Raw genomic sequence first — 27298 nt, 5'->3', positions numbered from 1 at the left:
ATAAAGACTCTCTACATTTAGGTTTTGATCAGAACAGAAATTCATATAGTCCCATTAAGATTGACAGTACAAGGACCTGCTTTGAGACCTGCAATCAGGCTCTTAAATGCTGGGACTATACTTGTATATGGTACATTTGTTGTACTTAGTCGTTGAAAGCCTTTAAAAGTGCTTTATTGGATTTTTTTTAGCTACTTAAGGACGCCGTAACAAGCTTTAAACACAACATGGACATATTATTGTCTTATAAAGTAGTTGTGGTGAACATGTTAGAAAACAGTGACTTCCATTTGGTGGTGTGCAGGTAGCACACAGTGTGCTTTTAGAGCTTTTACACAGAAAACAGCTGCCTGCTGCAGTTGGAAATGACTGATATGAGCAGTGAGACTGAAGCAAAACAGTAAGTTGCGGGTCATAAAACCAAAACAATGAGCAGAGCTGAGGGGAACTGCAGAGGTGGCTTATACATTTCTAGGGGTTTGTCACTAAAGCACCTTTAAAGCTGCAGTCTGCAAGTCTGGTAGATCGAGTTGACTCAGTTAAATTTCAAATGTTTACAACTCTCACGCCCCTCCCCCTCTACCACCGAGCTCCTCCGCGCTCTCCAGTCGAGTGCTCGTTAGTGTGTGCGCCAGATTGCTGTAAGCACGCCCGTCTCTCCTCTCATTGATAAACAGCACAGAGTACGTGCTACACGGAGGTAGGCTGGCTAACTGACTCATAGAAACCAACTGCTGACGTCATTTAGCATATGCCTAGCTTGAGTCGTGTGCCTGTGACATTGCAACATGCGTGAGCGGGGAGGGGGGGGGGGGGGGGGGGTTTGTGGCGTGTGCACGGACTGTGCCTGAGAGTCAGCTCTGTGCTGAGTGGACAGGATGAATCAGGCACTGTGGATTTTTGCAAAACAAACAATAGGCTCTACGTGCACATAGAGGTGCGACTTTTTTTTCTAAAACCGGATAATTTATGTTGTATGTCAATTCAATTCATTTTTATTTACAGTGCCAAATTATAACAAAAGTTATCTCAGGACACTTTACAGAGTAGGTAAAGACCACACTCTATGACTTATTTATGATTTACATAGACCCAACATTCCCCCGTAGAATACAGTGGCAATAAAAACCTTTCCTATAACAGGCAGGAACGTGAAACACACCCAGACCCAAATGTTGCCGACTGCACGTTTCACACATGCACTGCAAACCTGAAATCTAGACACTACCCAGCGGAGCTGTATAGAAGAGAGTAATCTAAAAACGTGTTAATTATTCTATTAATATTTTTTTCCAAATAACAATCATCGCTCTGCAACGACATAATATATCTGTCTGCCTGACACACGTTAGCCATTGCAGGAGGTTTCCAGTCCGGTTAACGTAAAATAGGCGAAATCAGGACAGATAACGGCGGATTTGTATTTACCACCGGTTAAATAGAATGGGGTTATGGCCTCATGTGCTCCTGTCTTCTATGTGACGTAAATGTCCAGACAGCTCCCTAGTACAAAGTCTGTGTAATCTCTGATTCAACCCATGTGTGACTAGAGCAGTAGAATTAACGTTGAGCAATTGGGCATGTTGTTGTTGTTTCTATCATGTGCCTGCCGTGAAAACAAACAACCAATTATGAAGAAGAAGGGTGATTTGTAAGAAGACGTCAACAAAAATGTTTAACTGGAAAGATGACAATATTCGGAAACGTCTCTCTGTAAGAGCCGACACCAAAATAATCTGACAAATCCAAGGAACGGCAAGAGACTGGAGACTGGCCAAATTTTGAACCCAGGCACAATCCCTCGCCTAAACTAAACGCATCTGACATGGATAATCTCCTGTTGTGTGCTACAGTGAAAGGGAAACAATATACGCACAAGATTCTCCAAGTCCATATGAGAAACCTGCTCAAGAGCGACTGCTTTCACACTAAACACAGTCATTTGATCCACCGTTAATGTAAAAACATTGATTAGCGCAGCTTTAAGAACAAATTCATGATAAACCGTCTGGTCCACTTTTGCTCAACTGCTCTTAGACAAATGAGTCAATTAAAGCAAAGCTCGGTGTAGATTTGTAAGTGTCGATATTTGACTTAGTGTCTTCAGTATGTAGGTCAAGCACCAATGGTCTCCATTTGTTTTCACTGCTCTGTTCTAATTCAGGACAGAAGCAGGACAAATGCATGGAAGGTTTACCACCGAATGTTCTGGCACGGCTTCAGAGCCCCTTATATTTGGCTAAGATGTACAGGGATCTAGAAAAGAGGAATGCAGCCACGGATGGGGATCGTAAAAAAGCTAACGTATGGCAGGCTTCTTATGGACTGTGCCCTCACACAAGCATATAGATACATGTGCTTCTTTGTGTTTGAAGCAAAGAACGCGATGGAAGAGGAATGTGAATCATAAAAAAGAGGCACCTACTTCCCAACTTCATCGATGACAGGAGCCGGACACAGTAAGAATGTGTTTTCTACACCAGCCGGCTTTTCATCTAGGAGACAAAGACAACATATTAATAACAGAAAATCCTCCAAAGTAGCCTGTGCATTACTGTAGACACTCATTAGACAGGTTATTGTAAGGGTCAGGCATCTAGAGTTTGATCTCAATGTGCTTTAGAAGGAAACACTATACAGACACGTTTTTCTTTCTTTTGGGTTCACATGAAAAGACGTCGGCAAAGTTCAGGTGTACTCACTGACTGTAATGGTGTCGTTGATTTTGAAGCTGCAGAGCACCTGGTTGATGTTCCTGGCGTGGAGAAAACCGTTTCCTCTGACCACCACTTGGAAAGACTCTGGTTACAGAGCACAGACATTTATTTACACTCCTTGGCAAGTAAAATTACATTTGATCCTGTATGTGTTGTTCACATTTCACACCCTTTGATTTAAACTCTGAATGGCTTTCTCCATTCATTCAGTGGACTGTTTCTATGTGTATGCTTGTTTAAATGTACATATACTTATATTTCCAAATTTTTCTAATATATACTGTAGAATGACCACTTTTTGGTTAGATTCCTCTGCCATCTAAGTCGCAGTTTACATCCAAACTGTCCAGACGTACATAATATATGAAATTGAGACTTTTAATGAAAGGTATTATAAATTAAATTGTATTTTTTAACACATCTTCAGATCTATCCAATCAGCATAATTTAAGATCAGTGTCACCAGTTCAGTATCTGACCAAATGTCTCTTCTTTTCTGAGTTATGGCGTCAAATAATGAACAGAAACAGTATGACGTCACAGTGAAGTTGACCTTTGACAATTTGGATAAAAAATGTTGTCACTTCATCATTTTATCCTATTAGATATTTGTGTTAAATGTTTTCATAATTAGTGTAGGAATTCTTGAGTTATGGTCAAATATGCATTTTTTGAGGTTACAGTGACCTCTGACCTCCAAGATCTAATCAGTTCATCCAAGTTGCGTTCACAAGAATGGGACAGACGGACAACTGGAAAACATAATGCCTATGCTGGCCACTGCTGCACATATGCACATTTTACTTTTATATTTTATTTTCTATTTCTATAATATTTAATGTCTTTTTTATTTAGTTGTTTGTGCTAAATTTTGTGTATTCTTTCTGTGTTTCTTTGTATATTTGTATTCGCTATGCAAAATCGCCAGGTCAAATTCCTGGTATGTAACCTGCTTAGATACTTGGCAATAAAGTTGATTCTGATTCTGATTCTGATTCTGATTCTGATTCTCCTGTTGTAGGCACAGAGGCCTAAAAACGAGCTGAGTAAGTTCTGGTACATGTCCACAGTGGCTGCACCCGCTTTACTTTTGGGCTCCCAAATTTCAAACTGGACCAACATGGCGGCTGTTTGCAACCCTTCCCTTTATTACAAAATTAGTTCACTGAAATGTGTTTCTCAACACAGAGAAATAAGCCATGCAGCTGCTGAATCTGTCATCATTTTAGATCAAAAACAGTTAATTTAAGAGATTTTCGAAGTTTAGAGATGTGGCGAGTCGCTTTGGACACCCACGATTTACATAAAGTAGCCTGGACCTCGACTTTAAAACGCAGTACAAAAACTTTGCCCAATGAACAGGCAAATTAGTTAATAGTGACTGTAATTTATGAGCCCTATTTTGCTTGTAAATGGGCAGAGGGAAAATGGATAAATAAAAGACAGAAATTGAGCAGTCAGCTTTTCCACTCAACAACTGAGCCACTCAGTATATGTTGCCTGTAACACAGGGAAAATGCTCCGCTATAAATACATGAAGATGAGACTAACATCATGCACGGTACACCCCTCAGTGTAGCAGCAGACCAGCCACTACTATTCAGTTTCAAGTGAAATACTTTCCTCGTAGGCTGCTCAATAAAAGACAAAAGCAGATGTGAGAAGCAGTAAAAGTCCGTCTGCCTTTGCCAAAAGTGTTTCATCAACTTTAATCTGTTCATTTGTGCTTTTTAATGTCTATTTAATGTTGCTTTAACGGTCATAATCTTTCTTTTGGCAGGACACTAAATCATGTTGTCCACTCTGCATTTCAGCTGTAGCTAATATCACAACTGCCACTCTCTCACGGTCAATCCTTTTAATGAGACCCTATAATGATATCCACACTGAGGTACTCTGTCCCAATAGATTTCCTCTAAGTGACCTGGATGCCCATATATGGTCTATATTTCTTAGTCTGGGATTGTCATCATCAAAGAGAGAGAAGGGGAGACGGGGCACATGGGAATGAGATGCACACAGTTTAAGAAATGATGGGAGGATGGCACCGCTGTGGATGACTCGGGAGGAGGACCCATGTCAATCTAACAGTGTGTGTGTGTGTGTGTGTGTGTGTGTGTGTGTGTGTGTGTTTAGCTCCTCACCTCCTGCACACACACTGGAGGGTTCAGCTGCTAAAATCTCAATGCAGGATTTCTTTATGATCTGAAGGGGAAACAAGGAGAAAAGACAACAATCAGTTTTTTTCCTATTTTTTATTTCTTCTTATACTAATGCTGATATACGTATGAAACGAAACCTTAATAAAATGGGCTTTCTAAGAATAAAGTCATTTTCCTTTAAGGGATATTTAGTGTATTTTGAAGTGGGGTTGTATGAGGTACCGATCCACAGTCAGTGTTTTAGACGGTCGTAGGAATATGGAAGTTCTACAGTGAGAAAATGTAGAATCCCTGACAACAAAGTAAAGTGGTGAAAATATTCTACATATAGCTGTATGCTATATGTAACACTGAAAATGATTATCTAAGGTGTCTTTTTTAGGTGGCTAAAATAAGTTTAGCTGCCAATATCCACAGTAGTACGTTGCTTAGCTTCCGCGTCAGGACTCCTGTCTATTTCTCTGAACTGGCGACGTTCCAACCGCCATCTGCTGAATGTAACACGCTGACTAAGGATAAATACCTCATACAATAACACTTGAAAATAACCGAAATATTATGTCTCACTTTTGAAAATCATCTTCTCATATCTTCTTGCAATGCTTATTTTGAACACAATGATCACATCTGTATAATCCACTAGAATCATTACAATATCATTGTAAACTGCATACAGTGTGTGCCATGTGCAGTGGGCTCACCCTGTCTGTCCTGTCCTGTAGCCTCTAAATATGTGAATGTGTCTCATGAGCCCAGTGTACACAAAGACTTACAGTTCTGCCTGGGGCGTATAAAAAAATAGTGCGCAGGGTCTGTTTGAGTTGAATCTTTGACTAAAACTGTGACAGTTTGCTATAAATCAGTGTTGCTTTTGAACTCTGGGTAGATGTAATAAAAGATAATTGTACTAAAGTCCTTTGAGGCATGCTTTGCCATATTGGCCTGTAATAAACTCTGACTCGGCTAATGCAGGACAGACTCAAGATAAACACTTGAATGCGGACGTCCGCTGTTTGTGAGCTTCGGCTACAGGAATGCTTCCCTGCAAAGAGAAGAGTTTATTTACCGAATCAATGACTCCCCGGAGGGCGTGGAAGCCGCCCAACACTGGAAACACATGCTCGATGGTGTCTGCAATGGTGGCCAACTACAGAGAGAGAGAGGTAGCGATAGAGGTGTGGACGGAGGACAGAGAGGAGAAGAGTTAAGTAACAAAATTAAGAGTTAATTCACATAGAAACATTAATAACTGAGTCAATAAAGGACAATTGTCTTGTCTGTAACTGTCATCAACATTCAGAGGTGTACTGAATAAAATCTGTACAACAAGTCTCCATGAAGAATGCTGGCACACACACTGTAACACCAGGGAATTGCCTTCACAGTAATGATCACACATTATCCACAATCAGATAATGGCTCCATTCACAATCAATCAAATGGAGCTTGTGCTAAACTTGAGGGAGACCACGTCTGGTAACTGAAGGTCGACCAGCCCTCATATGGTCTCAGATATCCTTCACAGGAACCTGAATCCCCTAATTGTTAAGTAATATTCAAGTTAAAGACATTTATCCAGTCCAGCTTTGTGTGTTGGCACCCTACGAGGCAGCTCAGGGTTAAAAATCACTTGGATTGGTTTTCAGGAAATTTTAAATTACCGGTTAGCCGAATTGCACAGGGGCCACTGAATACACACTGCGCAACATGGAGGTAACGGCGTGTCCGCAAGTCTGGATTCCTAAGCACATGTGGTACTCTACATGTATGGTATTGTCTTTAATTCAGACCATATATTTAACATTCACAGATATGAGCGTAAACTGCCATATGCAGCACAGATTTATTACACTGGCATTACCTGTGTCTCATTGAAGTCTTTGACACCAACACAGTACACAATAGCTCCAAGAGACCTGGCTCTCTCTGCCTGTTGGGAGACACAAGCAATACACTGAATAAGTTCCAGAAAACTGCCATTCAAGTAATGGAAGAACGATCTATCACCGGAGCTCTGACTGCAGCAGTTGGGGAGTTGCTACCTCTTGCTGCGCAGTTATGAGCTGATGTTCCTGCAGCTCTCCGTCTGTCAGCGCAATAATCACGCTGGCCGTGCCTGCAAGAAGCATACAGACGTGCTATAACCTCAACATAATGCATGACTTGGCCTGAAGTAAGTGTTAACGAGAACAAGTCTTTTGATGCGTACCAAAGTTCTCCTGGTATATCTGCTCGTTTGCCTTTAAATGAGAAGACATTTTCATGGTCAGAAAGTCAGCAGATACCAAAGTTTCACTTAAAGTTGCTCTTTGCTACAAAATGTTTGACTCTCAATGTAAAATAACATTAGGATACAGGCTTACCCTCTGCAACCCAAGGTGCATGAATGTGTCTCCACCAGGAATCTCTCTTTTCAGAGCGTTCAGACCCTTTTTGATGTCCACTCTGCAGAAGAGAAACAACGCGGAGTTGGTTTGGATGAGGAAACACTTAAACTGCATTTTTGTCCTATTTCTCATCTCTGCCATTGTGGAAACAAATCCAACCCCCCCGCAATCTGTGTTTTTAGTTATGTGTGTGTGTCATCATGGCAAAATGTGATCCTGGAGGCACCTACAATAGCAGTATCACTGAGCTGGTTTTGACTGTTTTGCTAGATGTTTATACTGCATGTGTGTCTTTTTGCCAGATCTGTGATAGCATCCCAACACAAAGCCACAATACTGGTGTGTAGTTAGCAAACTGAGGCGCTGATTGTGAGTCTGGACGAGGCAACTTCCCCAGGCTTATGTACACACGCATCCATGGGCACTTTACACACATGCACATATGCAACACAGGGAGCTGCTTTTTTTCTCCTCCCCTCTCCTCGTGTTCTCCCCCTTTCCTACCCACTCTTAGGGTGCACTCCCACTGTCCATTCGTACCGCGCCCCATGCTTTAGGGTGAATGTCCCCCCTCCATCTTCCCCCGCGGCCCAGGCCCGTTTGTACTCACTTTATCTGAAATGAACTGGGCCGTGGCTCGATTGCTTCTTGCTTATACGTCATCACCCCTGGGAGATTTAATTTTGTCTGACTGTTTTTGAACATTTTCATCTGACCAAATCTGCAGTAAACACTCCAACTCTGCACCAGACCACCGCAAACTTTTCAGGACCACCATCAATGCTTGCTCTCATGCTCCTACACGTGCACACCCTCGTGCCCGTACATGTGCAACCCTGCTTTACAAAAGCCCACCTCTCTCAACCTGGCTGCGCCCAGAAAGCGCACCGTGCCTGGACGCAGTACAGTTGCACTCACACTGGTCAAACAAACTAGACTTTAGCTGTGAAGCATGCTTGGACACGGTAAGAATGGACAGTGTGAGTGCACCCTTACTGCCCAGTCATCCTGTTATGTCTGGCTTATTGTATGGACGGGGTGATTGCTGTAATTTCGTTGTACTTTTAGTACCGTGACAATAAAGTCCGTTCTGATTCCTGATTTCTGATGATAAATGGACTTGTACTTATATAGCTCCTATCTAGTCTTCTAGTCTACTCAAAACGCTTTTACACCATTTGTCAAATTCACCCATTCACACAGACATTCATACCCTGATGGCAGAGGCTAACTGCCCATCATCGAATCTAATCTATTCATTTAAACCATATTTACACACTCGATGGAGGATGACCTGCTCTACCTTTGAGCCACAGACACCCTCTTGAGATCCGTAGTTGAGATTAAAATGAAGGCTTCCCTTTAGCCCGTTGGCTCAATTAGGTGTTGTGGCTGACGTGATCCCATCATAAGAAAAACAATGTTCCCTGATACTACTCCTACATAAATAACCCTGAGTTAACAGTCACACGGTGACACAGGCCAATTTTCAGCTTCATGTCAGTTCAGAGAGCATCTGCTTTCACTCTGGTTCAACAGTTTACAGCTGAATGTTCTCTGTTAGTAAGAGTATCCTGTGGCAAGAATAAGATTTATTCATAAAACATATTCCCCCTGCTTAGTCAGTTTTTGTTAATTAATTACAGTCATAACTTATTTTACCTGTTTTCTGTCAGTTTCATGATGGTGGACGCTCTTGAGGAGAATGTTATGAAGGACATCCTCAGCATGGGACTGCAACAGAAAAAAGACAACCATCATCACTCCTGTCAGTCAGCAGCCCAGACTGTTGGCAGTGAAGAGGAAAAGCCCCATTGATTAACCAGTTACTGACGATACGAGCCAAAGACAAATTCAACAGCATTTGGCTGCTGGCTGGTGATTTCCCACCTTGCGCAACAAACAAGTGATAATACAAACATTTCTACAGCTTTTGAGATTAATCCGAAACGGTTCCTGTAATACTGCGCAAGCAACATGATGTTTTCCTCAGAAACACAAAGTAACTGGCAGTAACCCATCATGTGCTTTACTTTCATCCCACACAAACAAAGTAGAGTCCTCTCATTTAAATAATGACTATCCTATGGGGACAAACTCCTTCACCCCCTTTGAGGTCAGTCCAACGGGCTGTGTATGAATTGCTTTTTGAATATGGCCCGACACAATGTGACACCAAGCACGGAGATGTGGCGGTATGCAGGATTAAAGTTCTCCGTGCGTGACAGTGACTCAAATGTTTGTATTCAAACTGCGCCTCTCAACCCTCAGATGTGGGAAAATGTTATTGTTGTTGTTTATTTGTGAAAATGTATATTTAGAAAGGAATTAGTTGCATGTACTGTAAGCATATGCCCATGCGCAGCAATCTGAAGTAAAAAATGTGCCTTATCGTATGAGAGACAAAGTAAGTGAATGCAGATTTACTTGTTTGAAACTTTCTCGTGTTTGTTTAAATGTTTGTTGTTGGTTCTTTGCTATGGCTGGAACGCAAAGCTCCAGGTGCTGTGGCCTTCCAAGCAGTCCGGACAAAACAAAACCACCCACGAGAGCAAGACCATCTGTTGAAATGATGAATTTTACACTCTTGAATTGTATTGAAATAGTTCCTATTTAGCCATGAAAGGATGCATAGGAGTCATACATGTATCTCGACAGTCTGTGAAATGCTTAGCTCAGGCGAATTAAATCTTAATGTGCAATACTTTTATTTTTCTTCCATGCCCTAAAAATTTTGTTATTCTTATTTTTTATATTTCCCTGTGTTTACGTTGTTCATATTCTTCTATATTTCCACAATTTATTGTTTCCCAGTGATGCTTCTTCAATGTTGGCTATCCACTTGCTGCTGTGTAAAGGAAAGTTCCCTTTTGTGGAACTAATAAAGGAATATTTTACCTAATCCTATCTTTTTTATCTTATCTTATCTTATCATATCTTATCATATCTTATCTTATCTTATCTTATCTTATCTTATCTTATCTTATCTTATCTTATCTTATCTTACCTTATCTTATCTTTTTTATCTTATCTTATCAGTACAGTATTTCCTTTAAGCAGGGTTCCTACACCTTTTCACGGACAACATTTCAAAACTTTTTCATGCCTTTTCATAATAAAACTTCCATGACCATTCACAATAGAAACAAACAGAACTTTATAGCATGCTTTAACCACCGTCTTTATTGTATGGAAATGAAACCGCAACCTTTTCCAATCTGTTATAGTTAGTTATGTTTATCATAATCCCTTTAAATACTTCAAACTACAGGCAGAGTCAATACATACCAGACCAGAGATGGAAACCAAGGAGAAAATTAAAAAACATAAACATTAATAGTAAACAAAATGTGGGAAAGGATCAATTGAGACATTTGAAAGTACAGAGATACATTAGTATTAAACCTTGTTCAATTAAAATATTCATCCCCCTTTTTCTCTGTAAGTCTAGGGAGGCTGTCAAACACCCATATAGAGACCTTCCTGCCTGTAGTCAGTTCTGGTAACCCCACTGACACCACATCAGCTCCGCTACTGCAGAGACAGAGTGAAACATCAGCCTGCGTGCTGAGTGACTTAGCATATGGCGAGCTGTCGCTGTAGGGAGCAGTTTTTTATTTTACTTTACCTGGGTGACTGCAGCGTAAAGTGTGTGTTTCTCTTTAGTGATATATGTCTAGGGGCTTCGGGAAGTTGAGTAGAGGCTGTTTAGTGTCTCGAGACTTACAGTCAGGTTGTGAAACCTTTCCAAACAATTCAAATGTTAGAGTAATTCTGTGATGGGTTAATGGTGTTCACATTCACGTTTGTTTCTCTTACCTTTTGAATTTCTCAGCTAAATTCTCCACAAAGTAGTAGATTTCCTCCCAGTGATTCTTCACACTGCCAGACCTAAGACAAAAAGAAATTAAAATCAAATCATGAGTTTTGTTCAATTGTCATGAATGCTCTTATAGTTGCTGGAAACGCAACATTAACAATGAGAAAACAAGTAAGCAGAAAACATCTTAAAATTAGCTCAATGCTAATCAAAATACAGCTAGCATAAAAGCTGTAACAGCACCCTTAATCCAAGATATCAAATGAAATGACTGTAGCTGTTGTAAAATATAACTTCTGCATAGCCATGAGATACAAATGATTTGTTCAGCTAGAATTTAATCAAAAATATCAAGACTTAAGCTATCTATCAGTCACACACTAACCTCCATATGCTAAATCAATCAAACAAGAAAAATATGGTGTTGGTAGCCAAAAACGACAAGGGGTAAAATCATTAGCTCCACAACAAGAACAAACTGTGTATTCTGGGGCAAAACCCAACCGCTTAACTTGTTATATTAAATTTGCGAAATGAATGATTAATAACAAATCTTATTTTTTTAAAGTTGTTTTTGTTTATATAATAGAAGGAATATAACTTTTATTCCACTGTTGCTATCAACAGCTAGAAAGCTACTTATCCGTCTAGCTAGCAACAGATAGCTAGTATATCCTTTATCTATTACTAAACCTTTGAGGGAAGGAAATTAAACTTCAATCTCATAAAGAACATGGGCCATCCTGTTTATATCACAAACACCAGTGAGTGAATGACTTAAAACAATTAGCCTGCACTATGCATTAGGGCCCTGTTGAGAAAAAAAAAGGCTGGTGGCGTGATTTGGTGTGTAATTTAGCACCCTCCTGTATCCTGCATGAGGCCCTTAAGGCTGAGGAAATAGATCTTGGTCTCCCCAGGGGAACCTCCATAAAACTGGACTATTTAAAAAAAGAAAATCCCCCGGGAGCTACCTTCATTTCCTCTGGGCAGACTGTGTGTGTATGTGTGTGTGTTTGTAGCAATTTTATTAAGTGTTAGCATTAAGGGAGAGGGCTTCCGGCATGATGTGACCAGTCAGCAGGTCATCTGTTGGGCAGCGAGCGAGCCAGAGAGATGACACATGGGAAATGAGCTAATTGACTGTGGTCAAACTAGAGGCATGTTTAGAGGATGAGGCTTTCTCAGAATAAAGTGCAGGGCAGACTGAATGTTATTTTAGGTGCTGACTAACTGATGTAACGGCATTAGACACACTGGAAGTGGCCAGCATTGATGTGTTGCTATTTCTCTGCATGGGACAGAAGGTTAACACCATTTTCCACAGGGATTAGCTTGGATTTCAATTTATTGGAGAGTTTCCATTTACATCGAGCAAGCAATCCACTGAGGAGTCTTTAATTAGAAGTAAAAAGTAAACATATACGTGACTTTTTTTTTTTTAGGTCTATACCTTCATTGTTGATGGCAAGAAATCCTCAGTTTGAATCCGTGTGTATGGGAGTTAAATGGGAACCAGACTAAACGCTGACTCTGTTATCCTAGCTTACCTGTTATTGTATCAGTTCCCAGCACACACAAAAGGAATCCTTTTGAGACTCACGTCCAGACACAATAAACAGAATGGCGTATTTCTGGCTTATGGGCTTTTTCATGCCTTGAGTTGAAAATATTATTTCAGTAAATGAGATTATTAGCAACAATGTTTATTTTCTGTACAGTGTATTTGGATTATTTGGATATTTGAAGGTACAAAACCCAACAGAGCCTTAGTCCTGCGAGTTGCTTTGGACTTCAATGTGGCCAAAACTTGGAAATTAATTGTGACTAATGTTATTTGCCTTGCAATTGAGGGTCTCAGAGGGTATACCCTTTGGTGCTTTTGTGTTATTGCTTGGCAGCAGAGGGGTAATTATTTGGCCAGGTTTGGGGGGTAGACAAAGTTAAGGAGCACCAGGGACTTTCCCATCATGCCTCAGTCATTCAAGGCTCTTTATCCCGTCAGACAGGACTCTAAATGCTCTTTTGGACAATGTAAGAAGAATAGTGCGTGTTCGTAATCTTCTCGCCCTCAACTTTCCAATTCTAAAGAGGCAACAATCAAGTGTTTTACTATAGCATAGCTCAATTAATGTCTTCAAGAGGCTTATAGAGTTGTTCTTTAGCAATTACTGATGAAATTATGGAATTTAAAACTGATAAAAAAAAGCAAAATCTCTGCAGCTACAAGCATGTCAAGGAGGACCAACACTAGCAACAGAAGCTGAAATGAGAGCCAGCTCATACACACACTTCATCAAGTTAAAATCCAAGAAAAATAAACAGATTGATTGCTCAGAAGGAGGCAAGCTGCTTTAAAGGAAAGCAACTTTCTGAGTAAAAAAAAAAGGAAAAGAGTACAGCATTGCACCTCTGCCAAAGCTAGAGGTTCAGGTTTGGGTTCCCTTGGGCCACCCACCTATCTGAACCCTCACTCCAAACACAATAAAAGCATCCCGAATAACATATACTTGTTATGTAAGTTTCAGTGTTTTCACTCATCTAGTCTGAACAGATACAAATGCCGGTCAACTAAACATCCTACCAAAGCATTTTCCCAGAGTTATTGTTGATGACATGCTCCCCCACATCAAGGCTGACTGAGCAAAGGAAGAGGACAAGACCTTACAAGAGCAACAAAGTTTGAGGTAAAGGAGGAGAGATGTTTAGTTTGGATGTGCAACAAAATGTGCAGCGCAAACAGAAATAGTCACACAAGGATTGCCTCTGACCTGAAGGAGTGGCAGGAGCCAATTTCTTTTGTAAATTGTTCCATTACAGCAACATAAGAAAGTCTGGGGAAACTTTCCTGCAGCTAATATTCATGTAGAGGTGTGGAGATTATTATTTTTTGAGTATTTATTTAACATCAGGGTGAATCTGAGGACTCCCACCTTTGGTTTTCAGCTGCTTATCTTTATTTCTGAACCACAATTCCTCTTGTTTGCCTTGGAGCGGTTCAATTGTCTGGGGTGGCTGCAGTCGTGGGACCGAGGACTAGCTTGCAGTTTCACTCACCTGTCCAAACAGCAATGGGAAAGGAAGTGGGCCATTTCATTCTATGATTCTTGATGAAACTATTTTATGTGGTGGCCTTTTCCCCCCTGAATCCTTTGATCTAATTTTAATAGTCTGAGTTGGAGTGGTTCAGCGGTTTGGACACTAAAATAAGGGTTCCGGGAGGTGAGGGGTGTTACAATTTGCAGACAAAGTGATACAGCCCAAACAGCAGTTTGAAGTTATGTCATAGCAAATCGTCAAAGCCGAGCAACAGTGTTTTCTTGATTGGACAGATTCTCGGATGATGAAGAGCATGTGTCTGGCCGTACTCCATCTGAGGGCTGAGAGAAAAAGAGACAAAAGAAAAGGAAGGAAAGAGCTGGAGAAAGATAAAGAGCCTTGTCACTGAGATTACAGTATTTTCAGCTGTGTGGGAGTCATATAATGTGAAAAATCTGTTGGCTCTGATGTAAACTTGTCTGCCAGCGCAAACATGTCGCTGATTCGAGGAAAACTTCAACTGCAAGGTCTAGTTTCTCTCCAACTCCTTCAGTGTGCAACACCACCAGACAACCAAAGCAGGGTGTAAACAACTGATCAAACTGTGTGGTTAACATACTTACGTTTGACTTTACTCATTTTAACAGAGACCACTGGTAAGAGTTACTGTTAATGCTTTATCTAAAAAGCTAGGATGCCCATCAGAGCTTTGGGCTTAAAGGCACTGATCCTCAGTGTCCCAGTTCAAGTTGGGCTGGGCACCATTGTTGCATCTCTCTCCACCTCATTCCCCATTATCTCTCAACTGTCTAGCTAAGTTTACACGAGACAACTTCTAGAGTCGTCAACTGCACTTTTAACACAATACAACCTGCTGTCTTGTAATCGGGAACCTTGAAGTCGTGGTGGTTTTCCACACTACGACTTACCGGCATCAGGGGGGGTCATCCATTACACAGTCTTTCACCAGGAAAATTCCTAATGAGTACATCTGGTCTCTAAACTGGTTTTGTCATGAAAAAATGCGTGAGAAGTGACAGAAATGATACCTTGCGCAGGAAAGGATTGTTCAAGCAATCTGCAGAACTTTCCTTGTCGTCATGACGGTTGGTGCTGAGGTTGGCACACCTTCACAAATTCAGCCACCTATATATCCATGATTTCCACAAGTCTTTACAATAAAGTCTGTTATCTCTAGGTGCAACAACAGCCGTGGTCCTTGTTGCAAATACAACACACACAGTAAAGTTCCTATTGTTATGTCCTCCCCCAGGTTTCCCCTCAACTTGTGTCTTGCACTCTCATTGGCTGTAGCTTCCCGAAAGGTTCAGATACAAAGGTAAAAGGGCTAAAGTGGTGTAGTGTGAACCAGGCATTATAAAGGCAAAAAATTATAGGTCAACATTGGTCCCACCTGTGTAGATTTATCTTAATCAAGATAGTCAAATGCCAAACAAAATGTAAAACTATCCACGCTAAGTGGTAAAATTTGTTTCATTAATGAATCATTAAAGCTAATTAATGAAATTTGAGATTTGGCTTTGATGTTGCAGCTGGCTCAATCAACTAACTATTTAAAGATTTGAATACTTAAGTCTCTACGCTGCTACATCAGTAGGCTACATCTATCATTCACAGCAGTGATATTCTGTTTCAAAGGGAGGTAATACACATCATTACTGTTCAGCGATGCTAGACAGACTGCGTCAAGACGAGACAGGAATTTGCAAGATGTTCCCCAGGGTCAGAGAAGACCTGAAGAATAAAAACATCTTCAGTCATTTTTAGCAATGACTTTTTCTGCTGACTGGGTGATTTTGCATTGTCTGGTTCTGCAAATGAATCAGACTGACAGGAGTGTGTGTGTGTGTGTGTGTGTGTGTGTGTGTGTTTGTGTGTTGAAGACAGCACAAAGTTCAGCTGGAGGAGAGGCTAGACAGAAAAACAAAAACACATTGAGACAAGAAACAAGACAATAGAGAAATAGTTATTATATACAGTACAAGTGATAACTCTATGGATATGTTTTAAGTCTTTAACTATTAATAATGTGTGTTTATCATGCTGCAGGCAAAACAGTCTTAGAGTATCAATACAGAATGTAAATCAGTGAATGCCAAGTCCGAAATAATGTTTGACAGTGTTACATTAGTATTATTATTATTAAAATTGCATTGTAACACAGTTTAAGTGAAGACTGATTCAGAATTGCCACACTGCATTATGTTAGTGTACTGATGTTCACTGTAATGGATTACAAAACTCAAACAACTTGTAAGAGTCCACTTAAAGATTTTCACATTATACAACAGGACTAAGGGCTTACAGCGATGCTATAGTGGCTCTGTGAGGCTGTACTTGGGTACAGAGGTGCTTTCAGCTTAATGCTAACATGCTCCCAATAATTACACTTTAACATTCTAATGTTCGCCATTTTAGTTTAGCGTGTTAGGTTGCTAAGATTAATGCATTAGTAAAAAACAACAAAGTACAGGTTAGTTGTTGAGGTATTGCTGAGATATCTGGACCAACAGGGAGACAAAGTAACTGAGTAGCTAGTGAACAGAATTTGAAAAATATTTTTTTAGGAGTAGGTTTGCATCTAAACAAAGAATATAGAATGTCGGACTCTAGGAATGCTGGACAACTGTTAAGGTATTAACTTATAGTATACATCTATAATATATCACTGTGTTCTCCTTCTTATGCCCCCATGGATAATCATAAACAGTAATACTGCTTTAAAGGTGCAAGGTGTAAGATATGGACAGATATTTAGTCTAAAACATTCAAAAAACTACCATTATCAATGGCGAAGTGTGAAGAAGTAACAGAGATTCTACATGTAAGAGACTGTTGCAATGGACAGGTCCCTGGAGAGTCTAGCTCCATCTCCATCCTGGAAGCACAGGTGGCGGTGCAATGTGGATGCTGACAGCCATTTTGAAAGTCAGGGATTTGTCGACTATGCCTGCAATCCTGCAAGTGTAGTAAAGGATATTACAGCTGAAGCATATTTGATTTCAAGCCTTCTTTAATTTCTCAACAAAGTCCATATTTAACTCCCCAGCAAGCACTTCTTGCCCAGAGGGCAAAAGAATGACGGCATGTGGGAAAAAGCTCCATCGGTCTTAAGTCTTAGCAGCTCTCAGCTTCGTTCTCACGGTTCAAAGTGTTGGAGAAGGGGAAAAAAAATCCCAACTCCACTAAGGAGGCTGTCTGCCATTCCAGCTGGTCCTACCCACACCACCCCAACCTGCAGCCAATGATGCTGCTCCAATTTAACTGACTGGGCACAAGGATTTGTTTGTTTAAAACCACAAACCTACTTTGACAGCCATCGCAGATGTCAAAGTCTTTACTGCCTGATTGCTGGGCTAATGCTGTGCGTCTATTCCAAAACCGAGAGGAATTGTTTGGAAAAAACTATTGGATGACTAGCTGGTTAAGAGGCGTGTGAGATGTGTGTCAAAAGATATTTCTTTTCCTGACTTTATCTGTGCATCTACAACGTACTTCGCAATGCACTTTTTTCTCCAGACTGGTATCAAATATTACCTGGGGTTAGGGTGGTTAGAGTGGCATTCACTCCCTTTAAAGCCTATTGTTTTTGTCCCTGGGGCACTTCATACAGCACAATATCATTTAACAAGACAGTTCTTCCTGCTGGAAACACTGAAGCAGCACGTTGCAAAAGACAAAATGACAAAACACAGAGTGTGTCTCATTCCACAGCTAGAACGTATTCCACTGCTAGACATATCCAAAATGTTTATGGACTGCAGCTGCAGTTTGGTTTTTCCGCTGACTTGCCAGGATTCAGGCAGCATGATAAAACACCCAACCGGTGTGCCAACTTGTGTCTACATCAGTAACAACAACAACAACAACAACAACAACAACATTTTGCAGCTGTGATTAGGGTTCTGAAAAATAGAAAAGACAGAAATTACCTACCAGAGAAAGATTATTAAATATTTATATGAATTTTATTATTATTAATAGCAGCACTAAAGTATTGTGTATCTCTAGCTACATCGTCAATTAAATTGCAGAAACACCAAGTAGGGTGGTGAGGAGAATGGATTAAAGCAGTAATGGGAGTCTGGTGGAAACAAGAGAGAGAGATAAATGGAAAGAGCCTGTGGAAAAAAATGGCAAAAAAGCAGACAGACAAAGGGAAAGAGGGAAGACAGCTTGAAGACTGAGTCTGTCTGCATGCTTGCTGATCCCCCATTAACATTTGGGTCAAAGAGATACCCATTTTAATCCAGGTGTGTGTCATGGAAATGTGGGCATTGTGTTCAGATGAACTGTGTTTGGCCTGTCTCCGGGGCGGAAGTCATCATGGAACAGAATGACACAAAACACAGACCTGGATTAAAATAGCTAAAGTGTCTCTCTGATGAAATACTACTTCAAGGCTTATTTGTATAATATCCATAAGGTAATATGGTATAGGTATAGCAATACTGTGCAAGAATCCCTTCTAATTTCTGCCCAGTCAACGAAAATCAGATGGATAAAGGCATTCTCCAAATGTTTAACATTTGGCCCAAAGATGAATTCCTTTATCTCCCACATGAACACACCCAAAACCCTACCTCTGGCTCTGTGTTTCATATAAAGCAGCATGCTGAGGCCCGCCCACTCTGAATCAGCAAATATACATCCTTGTTGGTTCATATGCAGTACAGGGCTTAATAGATCAAATTATCACAGTGACTTTTTAAGGCTTATAGTTTCATTATTTGAAAGCTAAATTGATCAAGAAGCCAATCTCTTCATATCTTACATTACCCAAAGTCCTAAATTAGTACAGGCATCATGTCTCTGGAGTTCTAGGTAGGGAACTACCATCAGCTACTGGCTGTTAGATTTTGGTTTTATGCCCTTATGTAAGCTAGCCATGTAGCTCTAAGGACTGCAATTTGACAATTCGTTGTGTTTCATGCTGATTAGCAAATGGTAGCATGCTAACACACTAAACTAAGATAGTTGGTGAACGTTATACTGTACCGTCAAAACTTCTGCATGTTAGCATTGTCGCTGTGACCTTTTTAGAGTGCTGTGGTTAGCCTTTACCTAAATGTGCAGCCTCTTTGTCACTTTATTTAGGTTTCTGTCAGTTAATTGATGTCATATGTTATGCCATACACCACAACATAGGGCTATACATCACATGGTTAACTGCGGGTGCCTGGGTGCGGCCCAAATGTTCCCACATTGTATTAAATTAAAACACTATAGACCATTGTGTGTGTGGTTGGGGGGATTATTCAGAAGGGCCATTGTCTTCAGCCACGTTTATATGTTATTCTATTCTAATGAAATATCTGCAAGTTATGTTAGCTTAAGTTACGTTAACTTGTTAACTTACCATTGGATGAGCGGATCCATACAGCTAACATAGTCTAGCTAACGTTAGGTGGTGTATGCAATAGTGGGTTAATGGTTAGCCCAGCACTGTTGTCCATGATCAAAACAATCACACTAAAAATAACTTTATTGTTAAATTATAACGTTAACATACACATTAGCTTGGTGGCTGGCATGAGCCACTTGTCATAGCAGCACATCGTAGTAGTGAAGAAAAACTGATGTCCAAGTACTCATGCTCATCCCTGAAAGTAACCTCTACATTTAATTGGTTTCAACAGTTTAGGCCTGTCACTGGTTGTTGTGTCGCTGACACCCAGTAACACCTCTTCTTCCCTTTAGAAAAGTAGCTCTACAGGCACTTAGCAGTTGAGGATAGTGCCTCGCTAAAAAAAGACATTTTCCGAACCCAGTTCCAGATGTCCTAGATTCAATCTGGCAACCATACAAACATTAGCCATCTCCTCTACCCTTCAGACTGCATATGTCTCTGACTGCACTGTCCTGCATGTGCCCAAGTCTGCAATAAATGCCCATGGAGTTGACTTTATGAGCCAACGCAGCAGTTATCTTTCTTCATTACTGAGAAACTCATGATCCGACAACACAGTGCCCAAAGTCTTTCTCATTCTTAATAAAACAACCAATTCTAATTCCGTCTGCTTTACCATGTGTCTGTACGCTTTCCTTTCAGTTCAACACTACCAACCCTATCTGTAGACATGATGTTGAGATTGACAAATCTGCAACGCCCCAGATAGTGTTCAATGATGATGTTTTTTCAGCGTGGATCCAGGGATGGTAATGATAGTCGGCTGATCTGTTAACCACATCATCATCAGAACTAATAACAATCCCATCATTCTGAGCTGTACTTTGTGCTATGAGCTAAGTAGCAAATGTTAACAAACTAAACTAAGATAGTGAACATGGTAAACATTATCACTGCTATATATCAATATGTTAGCCCTGTCCCTTTGAGCATCTTAGCATTTATCTCAAAGATCCACTGTGCCTGGGTACAGCCTCACATTACCAACACATAGCTGGTTAAGGCTTTATTTTTCAGCTAGCTATATAAAAGGCACACTGCTGCCTGCATGGGTAATAAACATCTATGAAGTTTGTGTGCTCCACAATCCTCCAGTATCAATATACTTCCTAGTAGGGTAGAACTAGAAACTTCAAAACAACATTGCTATTAAAAAATGATACTCTTTACCTCTTTTGATCACGGCAAAAAGAAAAAAAATCTTAGACACGGAAAAAATAAGAGCTCTTTTATTAATTAACATAGTGAACACAAGAATCACTATTTTTGACAGTGTATTCAGTCTATCCTGTTGTGTTACTCACTGTATATTAACTTCCCACTTATCCTGTTTTACATGATTTAAGAGCAGTGTTGCGAGTAACAGCGTTTAAATATTGCAGTGTTACTAACGGGGTAATCTAACTAATTACTGTTTCCGCCGTTACAGCGCTGTTACCGTTACTGAGCGTTAAATGCTGTGCGTTACTATGAATTGATTAAATCAAGTGCGTAATCCGAACACAACCCTGGCTCCATGCTCCACACATAAACTTCTAGGGAGGAGACGAGAGGTGGGTTAATAACCAGGTAAGCGATTGGCTAAGGCAGAGTCATGTTTCATGGTAGCCAATCAGAGTGTGTTTTTACACACAAGCCAGGACATGCCCCCCGTGGCGATATAAGCACTACTTCAAATTAATTGAGGTCAAAGGCAAGAACGTACATGTAAAGTGTACATTATGTCCAGGAGTGAAGACTTTGTCGACATCTGTTGTAAGCAACTCTAATGTAGTAAAGCATCTAACAGCGACACACGCGTCACATCTACAAAACTAGTGGCTAAAACAACGATACCTCCACCCCCCAAAGAGGAGCAGGCTGTCTGACAAGAGGTTTGAAATGCTGCTGCTTCTTAAATACAGTCAGTTGTTTGAATGGCAGGATGGTTAGGCTACATGGGTTAGCCGGATACATGACGGATACATGAATAGATGAGTGTTTTGGAAGGAGTGTATGTATGGGTAGATGAATATCTTGGAGTTATAGTACAATCTTTAAAAGCACTCCATGTTGTTTAACTGTTTACTTTTTTAATGAAAAACATACTTGAAATACAGTAGCCTGTGTTGTCCAGACTAGTTGTCTCAGGTTGTGGGAGTTTCAGTGATTTAATTTGCTACAGTTACTGTAAACACACTGTACATGTTTTAATTGTTTACTTTTGAAGAAAATACTTTTTAAGAAAGTCTTCTAGACCAGTCGTCTGAAATTGGGAGTTTGATTTATTTCAATAGGACTATAGAGTTAAATGTACTTTTTTGGTTTAAATGTTGACTTTTGTTGTGAACAAAATACTTGGAAGTACAGGTTGTTTACCTGTCCATTTTTCTCAGGTTGTGAGAGTTTTGATTTAATTTGATATAGAGTTAAACACACTTTATATTGTTTACTTATACTGTTTACTTTTGTTGCAAAGATTATACTTGAAGTGCAGGATAGACCTCTTACGGTCTGTTGATGTGCAATAAATATTGAAGGTTATGTACAAATACCTGCCTATTCTACTGATTTCAACTGTCATGTGAAAACATGACAGTTTGACATACAGCAACTTTTTTAAACAGTAACCCAAATAGTTACTTTCCCTGGTAACTAATTACTTTTATTATAGAGTAATTCAGTCTCTAACTCAGTTACTTTTTTGGAACAAGTAGTGAGTAACTATAACCAATTATTTTTTTAAAGTAACGTTACCAACACTGCTAAAGAGACTACTCCAACACCCCTCATACGACTAACTTAAGAGCAACACAGCTTGGAGACCAGGTGACCAATGATTCATTCTCTCCAAAATGTATTTATTTGTGTCTCTGCTACTTTACGCACTGAAACCCCTTCCCACACACTTTACACTCTACTTTCCATATGGATCCACCAGGGCATGGAGTTCAGACTGTGTCTCATAAAACCAACTCAGGCCTGAGGGACGGTGTATGGGGGGAGGCAGGTCTCTAATGAGCTTCCTCTTATTTGAAGTCCACAATCAATGTCTAAACCTTGTTAGTCACCCCCCAGAGTGGGTACCACAGCACGCAAACCAGCTAACAATAGCATCTGACATTGAAAAAAAAAGAGCTATTTACTTATTTGCAGCATGTGTCAGTGTTTACGGCACAGAACAAGCCAGATGTAGCCCTCCACATCTGGGGAGCAGTCCCATGTTTTGTGTCCACCTCTAGTCAGGAATCAGAAGTGAGATAAAACCATCCACCCAGTGGCATATGAGATGTTATCCGGTCACCAGTGTAACTAAGCCGCACAAGACTTCTCAGTACTCTCTATCACAACCTCATAGATGACCCCCCTAAAGAAAACTGTTTTAATGGTGTTGCGTGCAACAGTTTGTTCTCCAAATTAAGACCACATTTTCCATAAACCTTGTTGCTTCCTGTCCTTTCTTGTTCCCCCTCCCCGTTCCTGGCAGTGCTTCATTAATGCAAAGGGAAGGATAAGAGCTGATACAGCAAGTTGCATTAAATCCAGGTTGGTCATCTCAAGATAGAGTAGTAAACATTTTGTTTCTATTTCCATCAAATTTGATGGCTTACAATTATGGTGGTTTGTTTGGCCGCAGTAATTATTGTCACATTTGTATAACACTCAGGTATAGCTCTTTAACCTGTTACTTATGGTTGGAATTGAGGATGGATCCTGTATTCAATTATATTAGCAAACACAAGTTACTGCACAGTAAGGGCATTAAAAGAGAAGTAGGCACTCTAAAAGTTTCTGCTGCTTTTCTCTGACATTTTATTTTCTCCCCCATCTGAAGTCCAGCGCTAAAATGTCACACGACCACAGCATTTTTCCTATGTGGGCGTACAGAGTGTGGAACTGAAAGAGTGAACGGTGAGCAGTCACTGAGCAAAGAGCAAAAAACAAAATTCCCTTTAGCATGCTTTGGAGGGATAAAAGAACAGTCTCTTTGCTTTAGGGAGTTTTTAGTGTTTTTCTGGAGAATAAAATCACGGTGTGAAGAAAAAAGAAGTGGGTTTCAACTGGCACAGAAGGAGAGAGAGAGAGAGAGAGAGAGAGAGAGAGAGAGAGAGAGAGAGAGAGAGAGAGAGAGAGAGAGAGAGAGAAGAGAGAAGAGAGAGAGAGAGAGAGAGAGAGAGAGAGATATCATTCTGGTTGCATCCAAATCGCCCCCCCCCCCCTCCATCTTTTTGCTTATTCAGCAAACTGTACTCAGCGAGTCAGCCTCCTTTACCAGTCATCACGCGCGCACACGCACGCACGCACGCTGCACGGATGCAGCTGTGCTTATCAACTGACATAAACTACTGTTTTCTGCTTTAAAAAAAACAACAATAACATAAGAAGCTAAAACTTCAGCAGGCACATCATTCATCTGATTTCTGACCCCTGGCTAAAATAACGTAACGCGGTAAAACAGTGAACTAGAAGTAAATGCAGATGTTTTGCTTCCGTCACCCTGGCAACTGATGCTGGTTTATATTGGTGATAAACCTGTTATGTCTTAATGGATATAGAGCAGTTCTAAGCTGTTTCCACTTACTTATCAAGAACAAAATACAGGTCGAAGGCACCCTGACAGGAGCTCTCCTCCTCCTCCTCTTCGTCCTGCTGCTCCGGCTCGGCTCTCACAGATGGAGAAGAGAGCAAAAATAATCCGAGTAAAACCAGAACAAGACGCATGTTCAACAAAAAGCTCGCCATAGTTTTTCCTCGGGGGAAAAAAAGTTAATTCCGTTGCGGATAAAAAGAAAAATAAACAACAACAAGCGTCTTCTTACATCCCAGAGACAGTTCTGGGATTACAGAGGCAGAGATGCGACAAAGACTGACGGAAGGATGCAGGCGAAGCGGCCGCGTCTCCGGAGCTCAGTTCACAACCACGGCCGCCCGCATCCCGGTGCTAGAGCCCGCAGGAGACGCGTTCTCTCAATGGGAATGACTGAAAACAAAGGTTCGGGTTATTTCGGAATCCACGTGGAGTTCACAGGATAACGCGTTTTATAAACAGCCTTTGAAGAAACAAATCCAAAGGGAGGAAAAAAACGAATAAAAAATGGATAAAAGTTTCCTGTCAAAGTGTCAAATTTGGTCTGAAAAAGCCAAAATGAAGCGGGGTAATGCAGAGCAGTGTTGGCGCTGGAGGAACTGGGAGCCCGGGGGACAGACTTGGCTGAAATGGACCAGGTTTCGTATTTCCAACTGAGGAGGAGAAAGAAAGAAAAGAGGAAAATGGGTCAAGATTCACTTTTGCGCCTCCCTCACGTGGCAGACTGGCGCATTTTGCGGCGACTCGGCGCAGGGCTGGATATGATGATTGCTATGAGATACATGAGTCTCGCCTTCCACCTTAAATCCACGTGTGCATTTATGTAGTTCCACTATTTTGTCCTCATTAATAACTACACGTTTGTTTGCTTTCTCCGTGCTGCTGCTACCACCAGTTAATTACAGCAGGAGGGGCCGTGAACAGCAACATCCTCTCTAATTACACCATCGTTAACGAGCACTGAGAGTGTCGAAATATATTTACAGGGTACAAAACACATACACTTACACAAAATGAGTTTTTGTTGTTCATTGAACCTATGAAAGTGATTAACACACTGTTAATCAACTGGGGAATATGGGTTGAAGTCGGTAGCATAGAGGGATACATTGGACTATACAATATTTTTTAGAAGTTGAGCAATCCGTATAACAGGTTGACTTGATAGTAGTCTAATTACTTTGTTTATTGAAACAATGAGCTATCCTACAACTTGCCTGTTTGCAGAGATCACCTGTGTTCTTAACCCCACAAATATCTAAACTAGGCTACTTATGTCTGAACCATCCTAATCATCCCTGGCCGGAATAACCTGCCATGGGGCCCCAGGGTAAAAAAATGAGTGCTGGGCCCCTTTGAACCCCCAGTTCCTCCCTCTCTATGCACTTTGTACAGTATTCCTATGTGGTGAAATACTACATGGCCTCAGGGTCTGCTGTGTGGCAATTTGTGATATGTTATGGTGATATGTACCATTTATCTGTATCTGCTTTAAATGTCATACAATTCAACTGTTATGATTTGCATTTTTCAGCAACAGCCTTTTATTGTTAGTTGCGAAGTCTGCCGTTTGTGCTCAGAAATTGCTTTCATACGCAGGAGGTTAGCTGCAATATTTATTTTTGCCTTTAAAAAAAATGAAGAAAAAAAAACTTACACAAAAACCATCAAGTCCCTTAGCTACGACTGCTAAAGTTGTGTTGTTGTAATTTATAACTTTATGCTGCGTCCTGTAATTTTTCCACAAACCATGCAGACAAATAGATTCCTGAAGAGTCAGTAGAAGCCTGACTTGTTGACACGGTCAATCCTGTTGCAGAGCTTTAAGCTTCAGACCCCCCCCCCCTTCTACACATGCGCACTATACCCCATTTAAAGTTAAATTATGTGTGTAACAACTATTAACAGAGATATCCCAGACAGTTGCTAACAGCTGAATGCGGCTAACACAGATTAGCACGGCGAATGCATTAATACGTCTTTTTTAACCACTAATACTGCTCAAAATAACAGCAAACCACTGCAGCAGCACGAGAACAGCCATTAAACAGAAAACAAAGCACCAATGGGCTCCTTCCTCTTGTATTGACTTTGGTAACTGACTTGAAGGGACTTTACTATTAGAGGAGCTGGTACAGGGGCCAGTAGGTAAGTCTTTCAAACACTCTTTTAATAAACTCTGGGTTCACTCACTACGCTGTTGGTGCGTCAGTGAGTGTGGAGGGACTCTTATCATGCTACTGCAGAGGTTTGGTATTATTTTGAGCAGTATTAATGGTTAAAAAAAGGCAGTTTTAATGCCTTCCCCGCGCTGCCCAGAGCGGATCAGTGTTTTAGCCGCATTCGACTGTTAGCAACTGTTAGCGACTGTCCGGGATATCTCCGTTAATAGTTGCTATGTGAAAAAAACTTGTCTCAATGGAATGATTAAAAGCCGGAATTTCACTTTAAAGTCTCAACACATGTTGATGTCTGCTTCTGATCGTTGTGGTTTATTAATGATTGTCTAGTGCTTACCTGAGCCCTGCTCCTCTGTCTCATGTCTAATTATATACCTCCATCTAGTTATTTACCTCCACTTACATACATACCACTAAAAGCACTCATAAAAACACTAGTCCAGTGTTTATAAATAAATACATTGATTTAAAAATAACAGTCCTGGCTTGTCTTTATGGATTCTCAAGTTCATCCTAAAACAAAATTCTTTAGTCTCAGATTGTCTCAACCCCAATTGGCTGTTTTCAAATTCCAAGATTAATTTAGTCAGAACCATTACATCTGCATTCTGTGTAACAGAAATACCGGAACACACAACCAATGTCCAATAAAACAACTAAATGCTAAAGGCTAAATGTTTCACATACAAATTTACATAACTTAAAGCTAAATAAGATTTACAGCAACCAGACTATATTCACCATCCAAGATAGTGATGCTGGTACTGTTTTCACCTTGGGAGTCTGTGTGTGTCATCATAGGAGAATGTGGTCCTGCAGACACTAGCAGGAACTAGGCTACCACAGAGGTGGTTTCGAGTGTCTATATATGTCTGTGGACCGATCTACAAGCATCACAACTGTGCAAGATGCATTCATGAAACTTTGCAGGTGTGTAGTTTAAATCAAAATGAAGTTTGAGGTTAAAGATTGGTGTGTTCCAGCAAGAGCGCTGG

At 40.6% G+C, this 27298-nt stretch overlaps 1 protein-coding gene across 2 annotated transcripts in view; it reads right to left on the bottom strand.

Annotated features, from left to right (window-relative positions):
• antxr1c (ANTXR cell adhesion molecule 1c) overlaps positions 1-24730 on the bottom strand; it is a 45955-nt gene extending 21225 nt beyond the window's left edge. For both annotated transcript variants that reach the window (XM_083933109.1, XM_083933110.1), the window contains exons 1-11: positions 24118-24730; positions 11086-11157; positions 8929-9000; positions 7243-7324; positions 7089-7119; positions 6922-6995; positions 6741-6809; positions 5946-6026; positions 4862-4922; positions 2703-2801; positions 2426-2495 (exon numbers count right to left, since the gene is read on the bottom strand). In XM_083933109.1, the coding sequence (XP_083789235.1) occupies positions 2426-2495; positions 2703-2801; positions 4862-4922; positions 5946-6026; positions 6741-6809; positions 6922-6995; positions 7089-7119; positions 7243-7324; positions 8929-9000; positions 11086-11157; positions 24118-24278 (872 nt within the window). In that variant the 5' untranslated portion in view covers positions 24279-24730. The remainder of the gene's footprint in view (positions 1-2425; positions 2496-2702; positions 2802-4861; positions 4923-5945; positions 6027-6740; positions 6810-6921; positions 6996-7088; positions 7120-7242; positions 7325-8928; positions 9001-11085; positions 11158-24117) is intronic.
• Positions 24731-27298: the final 2568 nt, after the last annotated feature.

Source organism: Echiichthys vipera (assembly GCF_963691815.1).
Source record: "Echiichthys vipera genome assembly, chromosome: 18".
Classification (NCBI taxonomy): Eukaryota; Metazoa; Chordata; class Actinopteri; order Perciformes; family Trachinidae; genus Echiichthys; species Echiichthys vipera.
Note: the sequence above shows the minus strand (reverse complement) of the source record. Positions and strands in the feature narration are given on the sequence as shown.